Raw genomic sequence first — 18,482 nt, 5'->3', positions numbered from 1 at the left:
CTTGGAGCTTTATCACAGGGCGGGGGCGGGGCTATTAAGCCTTATCTAGGAAACGGGGGCGGGACCTCTGGGTCCAGTCTAGGAATCGCTCGAGGCAGTGTAGACTTGACTCTGTTGGAGGCCGGACCTTGGTTCCAGCCCTTGCCCAGACGAGGCCCGGTGAATCTGAACCCGGAAAGGGTGGAGCCTCTGAGCGCAGACCCGGAAGGGACGGAGACGCTTCCGAGCCTAGACTAGGAAACCGGGTTTCTGGGATCGTAGGCCGGATAGTCCACCAAGTGTATTTCAGCCTAGCGGAGACGGCGCTGCTGGGGCGGGACTGGGAACCTAATGTAGCCCGGGCGGAGTTCCACCGCGATCGCCAGGCTAGCGGGAGGCGGAGCGGCGGGGAGCGCTGTGGCCCGGATGTTCGGGTGCTGAGTTCGGACCGGCTGATCCCCGGGCTTCTCTGGAGAACCTAGTGTGGCCAATGGGTAAGTGGTCGCTTAGGCTGCTGGGGGCCTGGGATCTCTGTCTTCGTGCCTGCTGCTTTTCCACCTCATTGCCCCGGGGCTCGCCTCCGGCCGACAGCTCTCGCGGGGCGGGCACCCTTGTCCTTTACTGCCCTGTGCTCCAGCTCTGACTTCTCCCGGAGTTGGGATGGTCTGCTCCTGAATGGCTGGAGATGACCGCGGGGCGGTGTGCAGGAGGAAGGGCTGAGGCTTTGTTGTGTTCTTCCTACGTTCTTTCATTCATTCCTTTGTTTCTTGTCCAGGAAAGCGTTCCTAATGGTTGACTGGAGAATTAGAAGTGCGGGTGTTAGTGCAGGGCAGGAAAGCAGAAGCAAATTGACACACAACTTACTATTTCAACCTCAAATGTAAATTTTGTTTGTTTGTTTCTTCTTGTTTTTCGAGACAGGGTTTTTCTGTGTAACCCTGGATATTCTGGAACTCGCTGTGTAGATCAGGCTGGCCTCAAACGCAGAGATCCACCTGCCTCTGCCTTCCGAGTGCTGGGTTTAAAGGCGTGCGCCACTACACTTGGCATCAAATGTAAATCCATTAGAGTCTTTCACAAGAGCCAGATTTTTGCAGAAAAAAACAAGGTCAACATTTTAGCCATGGTTCACCAACGGCTATGAAACGTAATTGTACAGATTTTTTTTTTTTTTTTTTTAGAAAAATCAGCTTTGCTTTTGTTTGTTGCACTGATTTTCAGGCCTTGGTTTTGGGATCTTTTAGATGCAAAGCCCATCGGTGCCTTAACTTACTTCCCAGAAAACCTGAAACAATTCATTTCATGTATTTAGTTCATTATAATTCAATTGCTGTGACAAAACAAACAAAAAACGTTAAGGGACTGGCTGGAAAGCTGGCTCAGCAGTTAAGAGCTCTTTCTGAGTTAAGTTGCTCTTTCTGAGGACCAGGCTTTGATTCCCAGTACCTGCACAGCATCTCAGGATCTTCTGTAACTCCAGTTTCTGAGGATCCCATATCCTTTTCTGACCTCCAGGTCTTTTGTCCTCCAGAGACACCAAGCAGGTACATGGCACATAGACATAAATTCAGGCAAAACTCACAACACATAAAAACATAATACTATCATAATAGAAGTCTTTTTTTAAAAAAAAATATTTTAAAATAAAGAAGCATGGGTTAAAAAAGATGTCAAGTACTTGATAAAAGTGAAAATATCAAACGTGAGACATTTTAGACTGTGTTTAAATAATCAAACATGAGGCACTTTAGACTGTGTTTTTCTTTTTGGTTTTCCTCGAAAATGCAAGGACAAAAAAATCAAGTCTACAGGAATTTGAAAGGGGAAAGGACCTTGTAACCATAATCACATTGTGGATGCATGAAAAGTTTGAGGAAATTATAGTTCAGTGATAATAATAGTGTGTAAACTCACATGTAGGCCACCATTGGTTTGGACTTATTTGTGTATGGCAGATTCTTAGAGAAGGCAGCCACACTGTCTCGAGCCTCTGAGGACCTACAGGGCCCTTGAGCAGATAGTCTACATATGGTTATTGGGCAGTGAGGAGAATCAGGCATCACTGGTTCAAAAGACACCTTCAGTCATTTCTCCCAGGTGAAGTCCAAGGTGATTTGGAGGTCCTCAGGGTTTTGCTTTCCGAAAGAGCTGTTTTTAATTTTCTTCGTATCTTTAAGAAATTGCAAGGCAGTGATTCTCAGGTAGTTGATTAGAAGCTCAGTTCCAGCGTTGGTGAAAATGACCCCTGCCCTCAGCAGAAATGATAAAAGCTAGGATAATGCTTCTATATGGAGGTAAATTGATTTGTTTTAACGACCTACACTCTATTCTAAAATTTTCTCCTTCAAACTTTGGTTACATGTTCTGTTATGAACAAAGAATGTCTCTGTGTGTGTCCAATGCCCCAACTGGACACAATGACAATTAAAAAACATATAGTTTTTAAATTGTGTGATATGTATGGCACTGGGGTATGCCTGCCAGAGTGCACACACGGAGAATGACAACATTCTGCCATCCTCTCCTACCCTGGCTCCACAAATCAACCTCCCCAGGTAGTTCAGGCTTATGATCAATGAAATTCCAAAGTCTGGTCTTAGGGACAGCTTCCTGGAGCTGGTGGGAAGGTTCAGGGTTAGGTGCCTGGGGCTAGAACCTGCTGTGCTGGCTGGGGTAGGAGGCTCAGAGTGAACAATAGGATGCTGATATAATTTCCTGTAGTGTCACAGCGTGAAAGAACTTAAAAGTAAATGCATCAAGACTTGTCTAGTACATTTTAAAAGTGAGGTTGAGATACTTCTGCCAGTTCAGCGGTTACCAGGTTTTAATTACTTATAACCACAAAAGATGTTACTCTACTGGCATTTGTTTTTAAAAAGCTGTCGATATTCAACCAGCATGCCTTGGACTCTATTGTGGGAAGACCCTACTATTTAAAAACGGCTCCAGTGAAATCTATGGAGAATGTGGGGTAAGTCCTATGTTAATATTATCTTATTTTAAGGTCTATTTACTTTGGAAACTTTTTGCATGAAGAACTTTTTGTTTTAAATATAGTCACAAATGTATAAGAATGTGGTATTAATAAAAGCCTTCTTTATATCGACATGTTGATAACTGTATTTAAATCTTTCTTGATAGTACAGATATTAAAAAATAGTTTATAATGTCTACTTACTATTTAATGATTTATCAAAGTGTTTTGTATAGTAAATTGACATGACAACCCCAGAAGACTTCTGCAATAACTTTTATATGATGTTACAAGGTTTTTCATTGAGTATTAGCTGTTTTAGCAATTAAGTAGAAGTCTTCACTGAGTGTTTTGCAGGCATCACAGATGACGTGGATTTCTTGAAGTATTTTCTTTAAAAGCTATCCATATATACTAAACTGTTTAAACTAAAATGGGATTCCCTTATAGAATGATCCCAAAATACTACTTGTGTATAAAGCAATGCGTTAATATATTGTAGGTGTGTCCAAGAGGCCAGAGGACCAATGCGCAGAAGTACTGTCAGCCTTGCACAGAGACCCCCGAGCTTTATGACTGGCTCTATCTTGGATTTATGGCGATGCTTCCTCTGGTCCTACATTGGTTCTTCATTGAATGGTACTCGGGGAAAAAGAGGTGAGCACATTCTGATTGTACCTGGATGGACTAGTGTTGGAATAAAGATCACGTATTGTGATACCGAGTGCGCAATCTTCTGCTAACCTATACCCCCAGGGGCCTGACTCTCAGTCAGAAGAATAATTACCCTTTACTTGTTTCAAAGGGACAACCTATTTTTTTTTCTGAAATGAGAAAGAAATGGTAGGGTATATCTTAGTAGGTGTTAATGAGACTCTGCTAGCGAATATTATTTCTTAAAGATGATACTGAGTTTCTGTAGGAGTTGGCTAGGATCACAAGCTGTTACTGTTTTAGAACAAATACTTTATAACTTAATTTAATGTTAATGGCCTAGTATAATTATGAGAGCTGACTAGTGCACTGTTAGTGCATTTGTTGAGCAGTGTATTTTATGTTTGGAAGATCAAAGGGAGAGAGAGAAGTAGAGAGGACAGATGGGCACGTGATGACAATATAAATCCATCTTAGGGATGTAGTGAGATTCTCTGTTGCCAACATCTGGAGTCACAAAGAATGGGAAGAGAAATTATGCCTAATAGGACCTAAAAACTTAAGAAATGCTAAAACAGTTTGGTAGAAAAAAGATGGAGGAATGGCAATGTGATCTGAAGTGGCCAGTGGGGGTTCTAAAGGAAGGGAAGTTAGTGATGAAAGTGGGGGGCAGCATGCAGAGGTTCTTGACAAGCTTCTGCCTGGTTCTTCTACAGGGAATGGGGAGTGGGGCTGGGAGCACATTCTTCTTTAGGTGTCAGTTTTTGTCCCTCTACTCTTGTGAGTTTTTCCTGCTGTGGTCTTTTCACTCTCTCCAAACTCTTGCTGCCTGGCGTTATGGAGGCAGAAGGGAGTGTGGTGTGGTTGAGAAACGAGAGCTGAGAGTGGGCTGGATCTGGAGGCCTGGGACAGGGAAGTCTTAGGATGGGGAAGTCTTAGGACAGTTCACAAAACTGGGGCCTAGTTCCAGAGCGGATGATAAAGAGTACATGATTTTTCGCACAGATGACGTATGTCTTGAGGGAGAGGATGGAGCGTGCCCCTATGTGTACAAAGGAACTTGAAGCAGTCTAGCGTGGCCAAGGAGTCTAAGGGGCTGTGGAAAGGGGCATCCTTCTCTGAAGGGCAGGAGGGATCCTGAAGTACTACAGTCTCCCATCAGGTGTAGCGACACAGATCAGTAAATCCTCCCCTGCGACTGTGTGTGCATCCAAGAGCACACACACCGACAGCTGCAAGGTACACAGAGAAAACAGACCTGTGGACCACCATCGTGTATGTGCTCCTTCGTGGACCGAAATACTACGCAGTGCATGAGTTTTAGAATTCACCTTTATTTTTGTAGATCATGTGGCTGACTATAGATGGACTGAAACATGATGAAAAGATTCCTGCCATTGGGAATTAGGTGTGGTTTTTACTTTAAAAACATGAATTATATAAAAAGCCTACAAAGACCAGATCATATAGTATGTGCTTGTCTAGACTTGTGCTTTCAGTATTTTTATGTCTGTAAAGTAATCCAGTTCTGCTAATTAGGAGCTCTAGTAACCCTCACGAAATAGTTGAAATCTGGAAAATACAAGATATGAAGTGATCTCTGAGGAGTCTTCTCTTTCAACAAGTAAAAAGGGACTAGAGAGATAGCTCAGTGGTTAAGAGCACTTGTTACTCTTGCAGATGACCCAGATTTGGTATTCAGTGTCCACAGCTCCGGTGGCTTGTAACCATCTGTAGCTCCCGTCCCAGGGTATCTAACCCCCTCATCCATAACACCAATATCAGTGGCTCCGACACCCTCTTTTGACGACTACAGGACCAGACACTCACTAATAAGTGCATACATGCATATGCATAGGTTATTTATGAAATTAATCAGCTAGTTAATTAGCTAGGTACTTAACAATTAGATATTAACTGACTAATTAGCTAAATAGTAATTATTCAATTAATTAATAATCTAGTTAATTAGTGTTTTAGACAGGATCTTACTCTGTAGTCCAGGACAATGTGTAACTTACTCTGTAGCCCAGGCTGGTCCCAAATTTGTGATACTCCCAAGTGCTGAGATTGCAGCCATGAGCCATTGCCCCCTGCTAGACTAGAAATACACTGCTTGCCTCCGTGGAAACTGGAAGTGGCGCATCGTGATGCAGACCTGGTGGCTGCTGAGCTTGCCCTCTGCTTCATAGATGGCACCGTCTTTCTGTGTCCTCACATGGTAGAAGGGACAGAGAAAGTTCTTCTGACCTCCTCAAAAAAAAATTCTAATCTCTTTCCTGAGGATTCCACAACCCTGACCTACCAACACTATCACACAGAGAATGTATTTCAGCGTAAGAATTTTAGAGTGGACAGACCTTCAGACCATAACAACAGGTTGTCTGAGGTACTGGTATGTGTGGCTTGTCTGATCTTTGGAGAGTGTAGCTTCCAGATCGTAGCTGAGACATTTAGACCCCGAATCCTGAGCTGTGTGCCCGCTCGACTGAAGCCTGACTGTGCTGGGCTTGTGCCCCTGTCTCTCCAGCTCCAGCGCTCTTTTCCAGCACGTCACTGCACTGTTTGAGTGCAGTGTGGCAGCCATCATCACCTTGCTCGTGAGTGACCCAGTGGGTGTCCTTTACATCCGTTCCTGCCGAGTACTGATGCTGTCCGATTGGTACACGATGCTCTACAACCCGAGTCCAGATTACGTGACCACAGTGCACTGCACCCACGAAGCAGTCTACCCGCTGTGAGTATTTCTCCCAAGACCATTGAGAAAGAACTTTTATAGATTCCATTGATTGCGACAGATAGATCATTGTAAGCTTCTGGGTATGGGAAGAGATAATAGAAATTGTTTTCTTCTCTGAAGGCATACAGCGAATAATAGGAGCAAACATTATTTCTGTTTTTAAAACATAGTCTCACTATATGGACTAGACTGTCCTCAATCTCATTATCCTGCTTCAGCCTCTTGAGGACTGGGATTCCAGATACGTGCTGCCATGCTCAGAGAGAGAGAGACAGAGAGAGAAAGTTTGACAATAAGCCCAACACCTAAACTGTATTGTCAGCCCAGAACATCTTAGTGAGAGAAGGGGAAGTGTTTTGACATAAAAAACAATACATGCACACAAAGAATTCTAGGAATATGTTTTTTTGTGTTTCATAGAGGTTTGTTTTGTGCTGATAAAGTTAATTGCTCGTTCCAGAATCCTCTCTAGGTGATTTAAGCTGTCACTGCTTTCTCTTATCTTGTTGTTTTTGTTAGTACTTAAATGAGATGAAGTGTTAATACACACACCAGGACACGTGCACACATAACAGTAATGAACTTTAGTAAAGATTTACCTTTATGTGTATTTATGTGTGTGTGGATGCATGCCATGTGTGTGGTGCCATCAAGCTAGAGATGAGGTTACATTTGGTTGTAAGCTTCCTGACATGGGTGCTAGAACCGAACTTGGATCTTCTGCAAGAGCTTTCTACCATTTTAACTGCTATCTATCTCTAGTACAGGTAAGTTTTCAAAGTCAAATTCTAATCAAATCCATAGTTCAAACTACTTACCTGAATTATGAAAAGTTATTGTCTTTTTTGTTCATATTAAACTTTCACTATTTATTCTTTTAATTGACATATCCAATCATACTGATTGAGATACCTTATTCACATGCATCTGTAGATGAAAGTTGGTCCCGTAGTGGTTCAGTCCCAAATAAACACACAGAGACTTATAATAATTTTAAACTGTTTGACCTATTACTCAGGCTTATTACTAACTCTTACAACTTTAATTGACCTATAATTCTTATCTGTGTTTAGCCACATGGCTTGGTATCTGTCAGTAAGACATTCTCATCTTGCTTCCTCTGAGTCTGGTGACTGCGTCTCTGCCTTTCCTCTTTCCAGAATTCTCCTAGCCTGGTTGCCCCACATATACTTCCTGCCTGGCTACTGGTTAATTAAAGTTTTATTAAACAGTACAAGTGACCAATCTTTACAGTGTGTGTACAAGAGCATTATCCCACAGCATGCTGTATGTTGCCTATTTTCATGGCTGTGTGGTGTCAAGTATGAGTTTACCATAAAGTTAACTGCGTTGCTATTGTGGAATATTTTATTTATTAGTTTTCTTTATTATAACTTATCCAATAAACAAAAATAATAAAGTATTTTTTGTTTATTTTTGATTGTTTCTCTGATAAATTTCTACAAGTAAAACTTCTGGGTCTACAAATACAAACAGTTTGAGCTGGGAGAGGGCTCAGTGGTGTAAGTGAGTCCATGGATTCAGATTCCCGGTACTCATATAGAATGCTGGGTGAGGCAGTCTGAAATACCACTTCACGGAGGCTGCCAGGGGCTCTGTAACCATCCATTGTAGCCAGTCTCAACAATTACAGTGAACAAAAGACACCCACATGACCCTCTGGCCTCTACTGGTACCTGCGTGGGTGCACATGTCTGCATACAGACGTGTACAATGCCTCCCCAAATAAGTAAAATGTTCTAAAATATATAAACATTTTTAAAGTTATTATTTAAGATGTATTACCTTATTTTATGTGTATAGGCATTTGGCTTGCATATATGTCTGTATCATATGTGTGCAGTGCCTGCTAAGGCTGGAAAAGGGTGTCAGAGTACAGAGGATTGTGAGCTGCCTTAGGGGTGCTGGGAAATGAACCCAGGTTCTCTGCAAAATCAGCAAATACTCTTAAATGCTGAGCCATCTCTCCAACACCATTTTTAGGATTATTGAGATATTTTCGAATAAATAAAAAAACCACGTATGTGTTTTCTTGTGCCCCCTTTCGCCAGTCTCAATATATTAATGGGTAGACTTACAGTGTTTTTAAGCCTTCTTTTAAGAACTTTGATCTAAGAACGTCAAGGGTAGAAGTATATTGGACAGATCTTGAGACATCCCTCATTTTGCAGGTACACCATCGTGTTTGTTTATTACGCATTCTGCTTGATGCTGATGATGCTTCTCCGGCCTCTGCTGGTGAAGAAGATCGCCTGCGGACTAGGGAAGTCGGAGCGGTTCAAAAGCATTTATGCTGCTCTTTACTTCTTCCCCATTTTGACCGTGCTGCAGGCCGTGGGTGGAGGCCTCTTGTGTAAGTTTGATGAGTGAAAAATCAGTCTTCTCCTAACTAAAGTTCACAGGTTTTCTCTAAAGTCATCCTTTAACCTTTGAAGGCAAACCTTAGTGTAGATTTTTGCTGAAACATGGTGTTATTAAAAACAGAGTGGACTAGAGTTTCTCAACAGAATGAGGCTGAAGGTTGTAACTAAACTAAGATTTAAAAATTCTAGGATGAAAGTTTAAAAAGTAGCTTTTTATATACAGTAGATGAAATTTTATGTTGGCAAGAAGTATTATGTACTGTTGTCTTAGATTTTTAATTTCCTTTATAAAAATCTTTCCTATAAAGTTAAAAGGAAGTCTGTGTGTTAAACATTCATTTAGCAACTCTTGAGGTTGGACTGTATCTCAGAAGGACAAGGGGTAAGTCATTTAACGGTGACTTACATAGTACTAGGAGGTAGAGCAGACACTTTCCAGATAGCCAAGGAAACATTGGCAGGGGTGGGGGGCAGAGTGGGTACCTTTGAGTACATTTCCATTTTCCATAAACAGTGCATGTTGCCTATGTTTTTTCTAAGAAGTCTTCCCAAAAGCCAAGGACAAGCCTCTTGGCCCAGAGGCAGGGATAAGGATTATACAGCTTGGTAATGTAATTTGGTCCAAGGTGAAGGTGAAACTGGAAGAGGAAGTTGGTGGCCACAGGCCCTCCTCCAGGTCAGGCTCACAGGTTATCTGTCTCACTTTCCGTGTCCGAAAACACAGGCGCCATCCAGCTCCTAGTGGTCCCTGTTAGTGTGACCCACTTCAGTGGTTGCCTGCTGGGCCAGACAGCTGTTCTCTATCTAGGCTCTGGGATCTAGAGTATTGGGACTTTATTAGTTTTTATTGCTGTGATAAAACACCATGACCGAGGCAACTTACAGAAGAAAGAGTTTATCTGGGCTCAAGGTTCCTGAGGGTTAAGGGTTCATTGAGGCAGGGAATTGTGGCAGCAAGTGGCAGATATGGCAGCAAGAATAGCCGAGAGCTCACTTCGAAAAGTGCCAGCAGGAAGCAGAATGAAGCAGAAATGGCTTGAGTCTTTAAACTTTCAAAAGTCAGCCTCCAGTGGCACACTTCCTCCAACAAGGACACGCCCCTTAAGCCTCCCAGGTGGGACCACCAACTGGAGCAAGTATTCAGCCATAAACCAGTGGAATCTGATCTCACCCAAGCCACCATGGAACCTTACAGGGATTGAGGCAGAAGAGTGACGGCACCAGACTTCCATTTTAGAATCTTCAGGATGTGTGAGGAAGTACACCATGAAAAAGGGGAGGGAGAGACATTGCTTTTCAGGCAAATAACTACCATCTTGTTTCTTCTGTAATTAATACTTTCTATTACAATAAGGAAATTTTCCTGTAGAATCCTTCCTGCTTCTGATCCTTGGACAAGATTCACTAGAGAAGCCCAATAGACCTTTCCAAGTGGGACAGCAGTAAAGAGCTGACAATTGCTGTCGTCAGCCCTCAGCACACTCTGGCCCTGGTGGACTCAGGCGTTGGCGTGATCAAGGCTGAGCTTATTGATAATTTGGGAACCACTGCTAAGTCTGACCAAAATATTCATGGAAGCTCTCCATGAAGGAGCAGTTTGGTGTTGGACTTTATTCTGCCTGTCTTGGGGCAAGGAAGTGTTTGTGGTCACAAAGCACATTGATGATGGAGCAGTGTGCATTCGAGTTTTGTGCTGGTGGAACCTTCACTGACTGTATAGACCTGGGTGAACGCACTGAGGACCACAGTGATCCATCCCAAAGAAGACAGATCAACAGAACACTTAGAGGAGGTCGTGAGACAGCGCTCACTGTTAACCAGTTACCCTGTCACCCTCTATGGGAGTGATGATGAGGAAGAAGAGAATAGAGAGGAAGACAAAGGTAGTGAAGAGAAGCCTAAGACGGGAGGTCAGGTGAAGATGACGCCACGGTAAGGATAAGAAAAAGAATTGAAGGGAATTAAGGATGCATGCATTCATCAGGAAAAGCGGAGCACAACTGTGCCCATTTAGAAGAGAGATTCTGGTGACCCCTCTCGGGGAATGTGGCAGATTCTGTAAGTGCTTTTCCGGTGCCTGGCAAGGCCTCCCAGCAGTCAAGCACGTCTCTGTAGTCAGGATGGCATTCTGCATGTTGCTATTGGTCCCTTGGCAAGCTTTGGACCTCTTTAAGAATGAGAAATGTGGTAACATTGAATTCTGGGTTCACCATGTGCTCATGTGATGATGTGCTGTGATGAGTTGGTGCCCACATAGCTTGGTTACATCTGTGTCATTGTTGGCTGAACATCTTCCAAGATGCTCCAATAGAGCAAAATCTTGAAAATCTCCACAAAAGCATTGTGTGGAAGTGCCTCGAGCTCATCTGTGAGCTGCCAGAAAACAAAGAACCATCAGTGATTCTGTGAGGCATCCTAAGAGTCTAAAACCTGGAATCCATGAGGAGCCCACTAGGTGATGCCTCTCTGAGCTAGCTGCTGAGCTGTCTGCCACCCATGTCAGTCTGGAGAACACGTCTCTGTCAGCACGCGTCTTGCAAGAAGGAAACCGAAGTCTGTATACTCCAGTGATAGCAAAGAGAAGCTGGCCAACTCTGCTCTTGAGAACACAAAATGGATCTTTAAGTGACGCCTCATTGGCCAGTACTGGAGGCAGCAGCTTGAGGAGATGGGAGGGGGCTGGTCTCCATGACCAAGTAGCATCAGGAGCTACCAGAGGAGAAGGGGAAGGAGGAGGAGGGAGGAAGGCGGAGTTTGAGAACATCTCCATACTCATGGAAGATGTCTTGGGTAAAAAGGTTGAGGAGATGATTGTCTCTGCCAGACGTTTGTCTTCATCCTGATGTATTAACAGGGACCTTCAGGCCAATGTGGAACAGATCAGGGCCCAGGCACTTTGAGACAGCTCTGTAGTGGGCTGTTTGACAGCCAAAGGGCGCCTGGAGATCAGCCCCAACCACCTTATTGTGTAGACCCCATAGAAGGCTGAGCCTCACAAGGTGATCAAGGATCTGGGGCACTGCCATTAGAACTCTTCTGGCTTCTTGCTTGAGGCTCCCCAGACATTCTCCAGCCAAACCCATCCCGATCATGGATGTCTAGTCACGAGGAGCCCAGTGTTGCTGTTCCTGATAGTGTCCCCTGCTTGAGGATGATAAGGATGCTTCATTTTCCCCTCTATGTAGTTTTCTTACTGCTCCCGCAGAAGTTTTGGGTGGCCCTGGCCCACCCCGCTTCCTCTGCTAATGTCTAGTGTTCTTTTTCTTTTATCCTTTGTGTCGAAGGCAGGAAAATCACCTTCCTCACCTAAGAGTGGGGTTGGATGTTGTATATTGTTTTTGTTTTGTCCTGAAATTAAAATGTGCAAATTAAATAAAATTAAAAGTAACTAACTTTTGGTGCTGTGTTGAAGCTCTTAGGAGCTGGAAGAAAGAGGGAAGCTATGGAAATAAAAAAAATGATTGGGAATGTTAAGGAGATAACCAGATAGTATTGTTCTTAAATCACAGCTATTGTAAATTATTTTATAAAATAGTATGTAAAGTATGACAGATCCATTGGAGGAACATTAGACAGAAAATTTTGCTAACAAGCCTTCACTCTTATTTGGAGGATCAAACAGTTCTTATTTGTTTTGCAGGATTCTGCATTTGTCACAGAGGGTGCATACCAAATTCATGAGCATAGTACATGGGGAAGCTTCTGGTAGCTGGTAGCTTAGCACACTGGGGATCTATGGCCTTAGGGAGGAAAGGGCTGGGAATGCTTAGGAGGTTCTTTAGCCAGTATTTCAGTGTGATCTCCCTCTGACCCACCAGGGAGAACATGCTGATTCCCAGGCCCTAGCCCAGGTCCAGGTGCACAAGATCTCAGGTTGCTTTACATCCTAGCCTGTAAGAACCGCTCTTAAGCCTGTGTCTGGCCCAGTAGTACCCGTCTGTCCCTAGAAGTTGGAATTTTCTTATGAGATCATAACCGCATATAGTTACCAATTGTTATTTATGTGTACTTTGAGTGAGGTTTTTTTTTGTAGTTGTTGTTGTTTTGTTTTGTAGTGGCTGTTCGAGGGCACAATCCCTAACATAAAGAGTTATAGATGTTATTAACTCAATTCTAAACTAAATTGATAATTGAGGCTTTTGGCCACTACATCCAAAATTACGTTTCTTCTAGATGTGTATTGTAGAATAATTGGAAGCTTTGTAAATTGAAGTTATTTTAAAATAATTGTATAGAAATAATTCAGGGCATTTTTTTTTCTCAATTTGCCTATTTTGTGTTCTTTTAACTTAGACATAGTAGAAAAAAGGAAACGTTCTGTAAGGAAAGTGTTTGCTTAGGAAATTATTGCTGTATTGTATTTGAAATAGAAATTAACAGAATTTTGCTAGGAAGACAACCAAAAGGTTGGATGACAAATAAACTTTTCTAAAGACAATGACAGCCGGGTTACTCTTCTGAATAGTCTTCTTAACCAAGCCTTCTTTCTTGGCCCGTGAAGCAGAAAACTTGAGTGTTCTCTCTATTATCTTGTTTGGCACCTAGCTCCTCGTAGCATTCTCTACACAAGGGAGAGAACTTGATTCTTTTCAATTAATCTTTCAGCTGGATCAAATCTCCTAGCTTCTCATAGGTGTGGGATCGATTTACATTTTTAAGAGTTTGAGAAAAACTTAAAAAACAAATTTGTTATGCTGTTAAAATTATATGACACTCATATTTTGTTTATGAAATTTTATTGGGCCAGAGGCATAGCTGCCCATTTACGTGTGTCCCATGCTGTTTGCATGACACATTTGTCGAGTCGGGGAGTTGAGATGGAGATTGTGTGGCCTAGAAGGCCAAAAATATTTACAATTCACAAAGAATTGGCTGTCAGTCCCGTCGCAGGGTGATAGGACTCAAGTCTCTGAAGTGGCAGAAAAGGAATTCACAAGGGCTGTGTTTTAGCTGCTGGTTTCATTTGTCAGTTTCTAATGCAGTGTCCGTGTTTGTTTTTTAGATTATGCCTTCCCGTACATTATATTAGTGCTGTCTTTGGTTACTCTGGCCGTGTACATGTCTGCTTCTGAAATAGAGGTAGGAAATTGCTTTTCCTTTGCTACAGTTTTAGGTTTACTTTTTCTTTTGAATAAAAATTGACAATTGAAAGGAACAGTACATATGATATGGTAAGTACATAGGAGATGGTAAAATACAGCAGTTAATTCATTGGTTCTTGGCTAATTAATGTCACTTGTACCTCTTTTGATAATTTTATGGGTGGTTATGTTGGCGGCATTGTATCTTTTCTTGGAAAATTAAGGAAGTAGTCAGCACTCCTATCAAACAAGATGACGAAAAGTCATCCTACAGGATTTACCCATGTAGCAGAAATGCAGTTACCGATCAACGTATTAAAGTTCACTGATACTGTTTTGAAAGACACACAGAAATACTTCACTACACACAGAACTGATTCTAAATTACCGTTTACTAGAGATGCCTGTGATTATTCATTACGTACCAGCTGCATCTCCTCTCAGTTTCGCCTTTGGTTTGGATGTTTTTGCCCTACAATATCTGTTTTGTTGATTACATCAGTACTAGCACTTTAGTTCTGATTGGCTCTTTGTGATAAGCCTTTTGTAAATGTTTAATATTTCCGCGAAACACCACTATAATGAGTGCCTTAGTTACGGTTACTATTGCTGTGATGAAACACCATGACCTGGGCAGCTTGGAGAGGAAAGGATTTATTTGGCTTTTGCTTCCACATCACTGTTTATCATAGAAAGAAATCAGGACAGGAGCTCAAACAGGGCAAGAACCTGGTGGCAGAAGCTGATGCAGAGAGGCCATGGAAGGGTGCTAGTTTCTGCCTTGCTCCCCATGCTTGCACAGCCTGCTTTCTTATAGAACTGAGGGCCACCAGCCCAGGCCTGGCACCACCCTCCATGGGCTGGGTTCACCCCCATCAGTTACCAATTAAGAAAATGCCCTGCAGCTGGGTCTTAGGAAGGCGTCTTCTCAACCGAGGCTCCCTCTTTTCAGATGCTTCCAGCTTGTGTCAAGTTGACATAAAACTAGCCAGAACAAACGAGGAACCTTATTTTTTAAATGTTAAAAGTTTTACATTGTATATATTGTCTTAATTTTGTTATAGTAAATTTAAATTATTTCATTAAAACCTTTTATTTATTTAGTTGTGTGCATGTGTGTGTGCTCACAAGCCTAAGTGTACATGTGAGGGGTGGTTCACGTCTCTTCTTTCCTGTGGGTCCTGGGTATCAAACTCAGGTTGTGAGGCTTGGTGGCAACTGCCTTTACCCACTGAGCCATCTTGTTCCTGATTATGTTTTGAATTCAGAATATTTTTGGCCAAAAACAAGTACTTTGATTCATTGATAGGTAGGCACTGTTGTAAAGTAGAACAGCCTACCATCACATTTTTAAATACTTTATTTTTTTAAGGACTAAGGTATTATCTGTTTACAGTATGAGCAATAAAAGAGAAAAAATCATATATTTGACATTCTAACTAGGACAGACATTTTCATAAAACTTTTAATCAAAGTGGGCAGTTTTGTACATCTCTTTTGTAATTTTCTTTCCAATTATGTGGCTTTTAGATTCTGTTTATCTTAAGACAGCACAATCGCACAATTTCCATTAAGTACCTTCACAGGCTGTTTGCAAAGCTCTATCTGGAGCAGACCTCCCAAGAATTTAAAGGCCCAGTTCATAGACCCTTCATCCTGTGCTGTGAATCTACTGCTCACAGCAGTTAACGTGTGTTTTCTCGAACTTCTTATACTCAAAAGGACACGAGGGAAAACAAGGTAACTCTTTTGAGAGATGGTTGTTGATGCCTCTTTTCCTAATACACTGCTGACAGTGTGAGGTGAGGCCATACCTGGAACTCATAGTGGCCTCAGGTAGGGGCGATAATGGAGGAACTGAAGGGAACGATTTGACGGTGATTGTTCAGCTCACCCGGTTTGTAGATAAGCCTCATTGCTCCTTTGTAATCTCTAATCAGCATTGCAAGTGACTTAATCAGAGAAGATGGGAAATTAATTTTGACTTTTCATCAGCCAGGAAAAGATCAAGGTGTATGTTGGAGTATTTGAATAAAATCTGCATATTTACGGATGAGCAATGCTCTTTCAGATCGGCTGCTCACTCCTTTGGTTCTCCGTCTCCAAGTGTCTGCTCTGAGGATGTTTGCTTCTTCAGTTAGCTCTGTTCTTAGGAACTGAATCCAGAGAAAGACACTCCAGTTCTAGATGAGCCCATGAGCCGTTTAACTGAAAGAAAAAGTTGAAGGGTAGCCCACTGAAAATTCCTTCACTGTGTTTATTAGCACATTTTGATGTTACCTCTATATTGATTTGATCCTTTGAGTTTCTCTACATCCTCACACGGCACTGAATTTGAAAAGAGAATCAGGTGATTAGTGAGTCTTTCTGTTGTCTTGAGTGTACTCAGACTGCAGATACTGGAAACATTAGCATCATGAAGGTGAGGTTTATGAAGATGGCAGTAGACCTGGACGTAGGGAGCATACACTGTAGACTTCCTCTTCTAGTTCGTGTCTTTCTGAAGAAGCTCATGTTCCCCAAGTGATTAGTGATGTAAATGAGAAAGGACCAAGAGATGTGGCTAAGTGTGGCTGTTGAGGGCCTTTGTGGTGGCTACACTGGGTAATTGGGGCAGCTCTTGAGGTCTATTTAGCTCAAGCAGTCAGAGTCCTTGGCCATGACTGGGTGAAGACAGTGATCTTGCGGAGTTTTGCTAATCTGTGTTTCTCTTCTTTCTCGTACACGATCACATAGAGCTGCTATGATCTCCTGGTCAGGAAGAAAAGACTCATTGTTCTCTTCAGCCACTGGCTGCTGCACGCCTACGGGATTGTCTCCATCTCCAGAGCCGATAGGCTGGAACACGACCTACCGCTTTTGGCTTTGGTACCGACACCAGCCCTGTTTTACCTGTTCACTGCAAAATTTACCGAACCATCACGGATACTCTCAGAAGGGGCCAATGGACACTGAGTATATAAAGCCAACAAACAAACAAAACCCCTAAAAAGTATTCTTAATTAAAAAAAAGTAAAGAAGAAATTAAAATGTATTAATAGCATTCTGTCCTACATGGGAACAAGATTGTCTGGACATCTTAATGCTTGTTTTTTACCCTTTGATTTAATGGACCTTGTGATTGGACTCGGAAATCGCACAGCATTATGGTACTGTGCTATACATACGTTATCTGTCACACTGGAAGCCCGGTCAGCCATGTTTCTGTGCACCTGTGCTATTGGGTGTCTTCCAGCTGTTTGTGAAAACCCAGCATCAAGTATATTCGGAACTCCTTCGCTGCGGCATCCTTACTCCTGCCTGTGAGCTTGGCCTTTGGCTTTTTCCGCTAAGGGATTACAAAAGCAGACTTACTCATGGAGAGTGAGGGCAACTACAGAAGCAAAGCGTGTTTTTTGTCAATATCTATTTATTTTCACCAGTACAGTATTTTAGTAATATTGCAAAAATAAAGCATAATTTATATATGAGCTTTCTGTTCATAGACAGACAGTTTGGTTGTAGACGTGTTCAAATTATTGTTCCTGTAAAGAAGAAAACAATAAAGAGTTTAACTGTAAAATAACTCAGTGTTCTGACAATGGAGTCTTTTTCCAACAGCAATTATGGAAGTAATTAAAAATTTTTAAATATTAAGATTAATGCCTCATTTGTCTGCTGGATAAATATGCATATTCCCCCCCTCTCATCTTATTTCTTCAAATGCATTTCTGAGTCAGGATCTTATAACAAGAAGAATCTGAGATGGAATGAGCTACAGGACACCTAGCTGGTTCCGCTGTGGCTGGTTTTGGATAGGTAAGCTGTCACATGCATCCTCTGAAGACTTGGAGAAGCTCCTGTCACAGCCATGGCAACAGACGAGAAAGGCTAATACTTGGCCATGTGTATTCATTTGTAGTGTTTGAGGGCTTATTCACCGGGTCTGCTCCATAGCAACCTTGGAGACTTAGTTAATGCTGCAGAATACAAACTCTGGGGCACTCACCCAGTGTCTGTGCACTCACCCAGTGTCTGTGCACTCACCCAGTGTCTGTGCACTCACCCAGTGTCTCTGCACTCACCCAGTGTCTCTGCACTCACCCAGTGTCTCTGTGCACTCACCCAGTGTCTCTGTACTCACCCAGTGTCTCTGTGCACTCACCCAGTGTCTCTGTGCACTCACCCAGTGTCTCTGTGCACTCACCCAGTGTCTCTGTGCACTCACCCAGTGTCTCTGCACTCACCCAGTGTCTCTGTGCATTCACCCAGTGTCTGTGCACTCACCCAGTGTCTCTGTGCACTCACCCAGTGTCTCTGTGCACTCACCCAGTGTCTCTGCACTCACCCAGTGTCTCTGTGCACTCACCCAGTGTCTCTGTGCACTCACCCAGTGTCTCTGCACTCACCCAGTGTCTGTGCACTCACCCAGTGTCTCTGCACTCACCCAGTGTCTCTGCACTCACCCAGTGTCTCTGCACTCACCCAGTGTCTCTGTGCACTCACCCAGTGTCTCTGTGCACTCACCCAGTGTCTCTGCACTCACCCAGTGTCTCTGTGCATTCACCCAGTGTCTCTGTGCACTCACCCAGTGTCTCTGCACTCACCCAGTGTCTGTGCACTCACCCAGTGTCTCTGCACTCACCCAGTGTCTCTGCACTCACCCAGTGTCTCTGCACTCACCCAGTGTC

At 42.9% G+C, this 18,482-nt stretch overlaps 2 protein-coding genes across 4 annotated transcripts in view; one reads left to right on the top strand and one right to left on the bottom strand.

Annotated features, from left to right (window-relative positions):
• The first annotated feature begins 77 nt into the window (after positions 1–77).
• Positions 78–17,377, top strand: LOC121452564 (JNK1/MAPK8 associated membrane protein). 3 transcript variants are annotated; one of them, XM_041658776.1, is made up of 7 exons: positions 79–473; positions 2,877–2,950; positions 3,456–3,610; positions 6,138–6,344; positions 8,540–8,721; positions 13,734–13,810; positions 16,549–17,377. In XM_041658776.1, exons 1-7 carry the CDS (start codon positions 470–472, stop codon positions 16,765–16,767), a joined length of 918 nt encoding a protein of 305 aa, XP_041514710.1. In that variant the 5' UTR covers positions 79–469; the 3' UTR covers positions 16,768–17,377. The 3 variants fall into 3 exon arrangements, with proteins under 3 accessions (XP_041514711.1, XP_041514710.1, XP_041514709.1); XM_041658775.1 differs by having other exon boundaries at positions 2,859–2,950; XM_041658777.1 differs by lacking the exon at positions 2,877–2,950 and having other exon boundaries at positions 78–473.
• The window catches only part of Ccdc175 (coiled-coil domain containing 175), a 56,488-nt gene continuing 55,035 nt past the window's right edge, over positions 17,030–18,482 (bottom strand). The window contains exon 22 of the mRNA XM_041658672.1: positions 17,030–17,140. Within this exon, the coding sequence (XP_041514606.1) occupies positions 17,030–17,140 (111 nt within the window). The remainder of the gene's footprint in view (positions 17,141–18,482) is intronic.

Source organism: Microtus oregoni, unplaced genomic scaffold (assembly GCF_018167655.1).
Source record: "Microtus oregoni isolate MIOR12 unplaced genomic scaffold, Mior012 000009F_ref0000495, whole genome shotgun sequence".
Classification (NCBI taxonomy): Eukaryota; Metazoa; Chordata; class Mammalia; order Rodentia; family Cricetidae; genus Microtus; species Microtus oregoni.
Note: the sequence above shows the minus strand (reverse complement) of the source record. Positions and strands in the feature narration are given on the sequence as shown.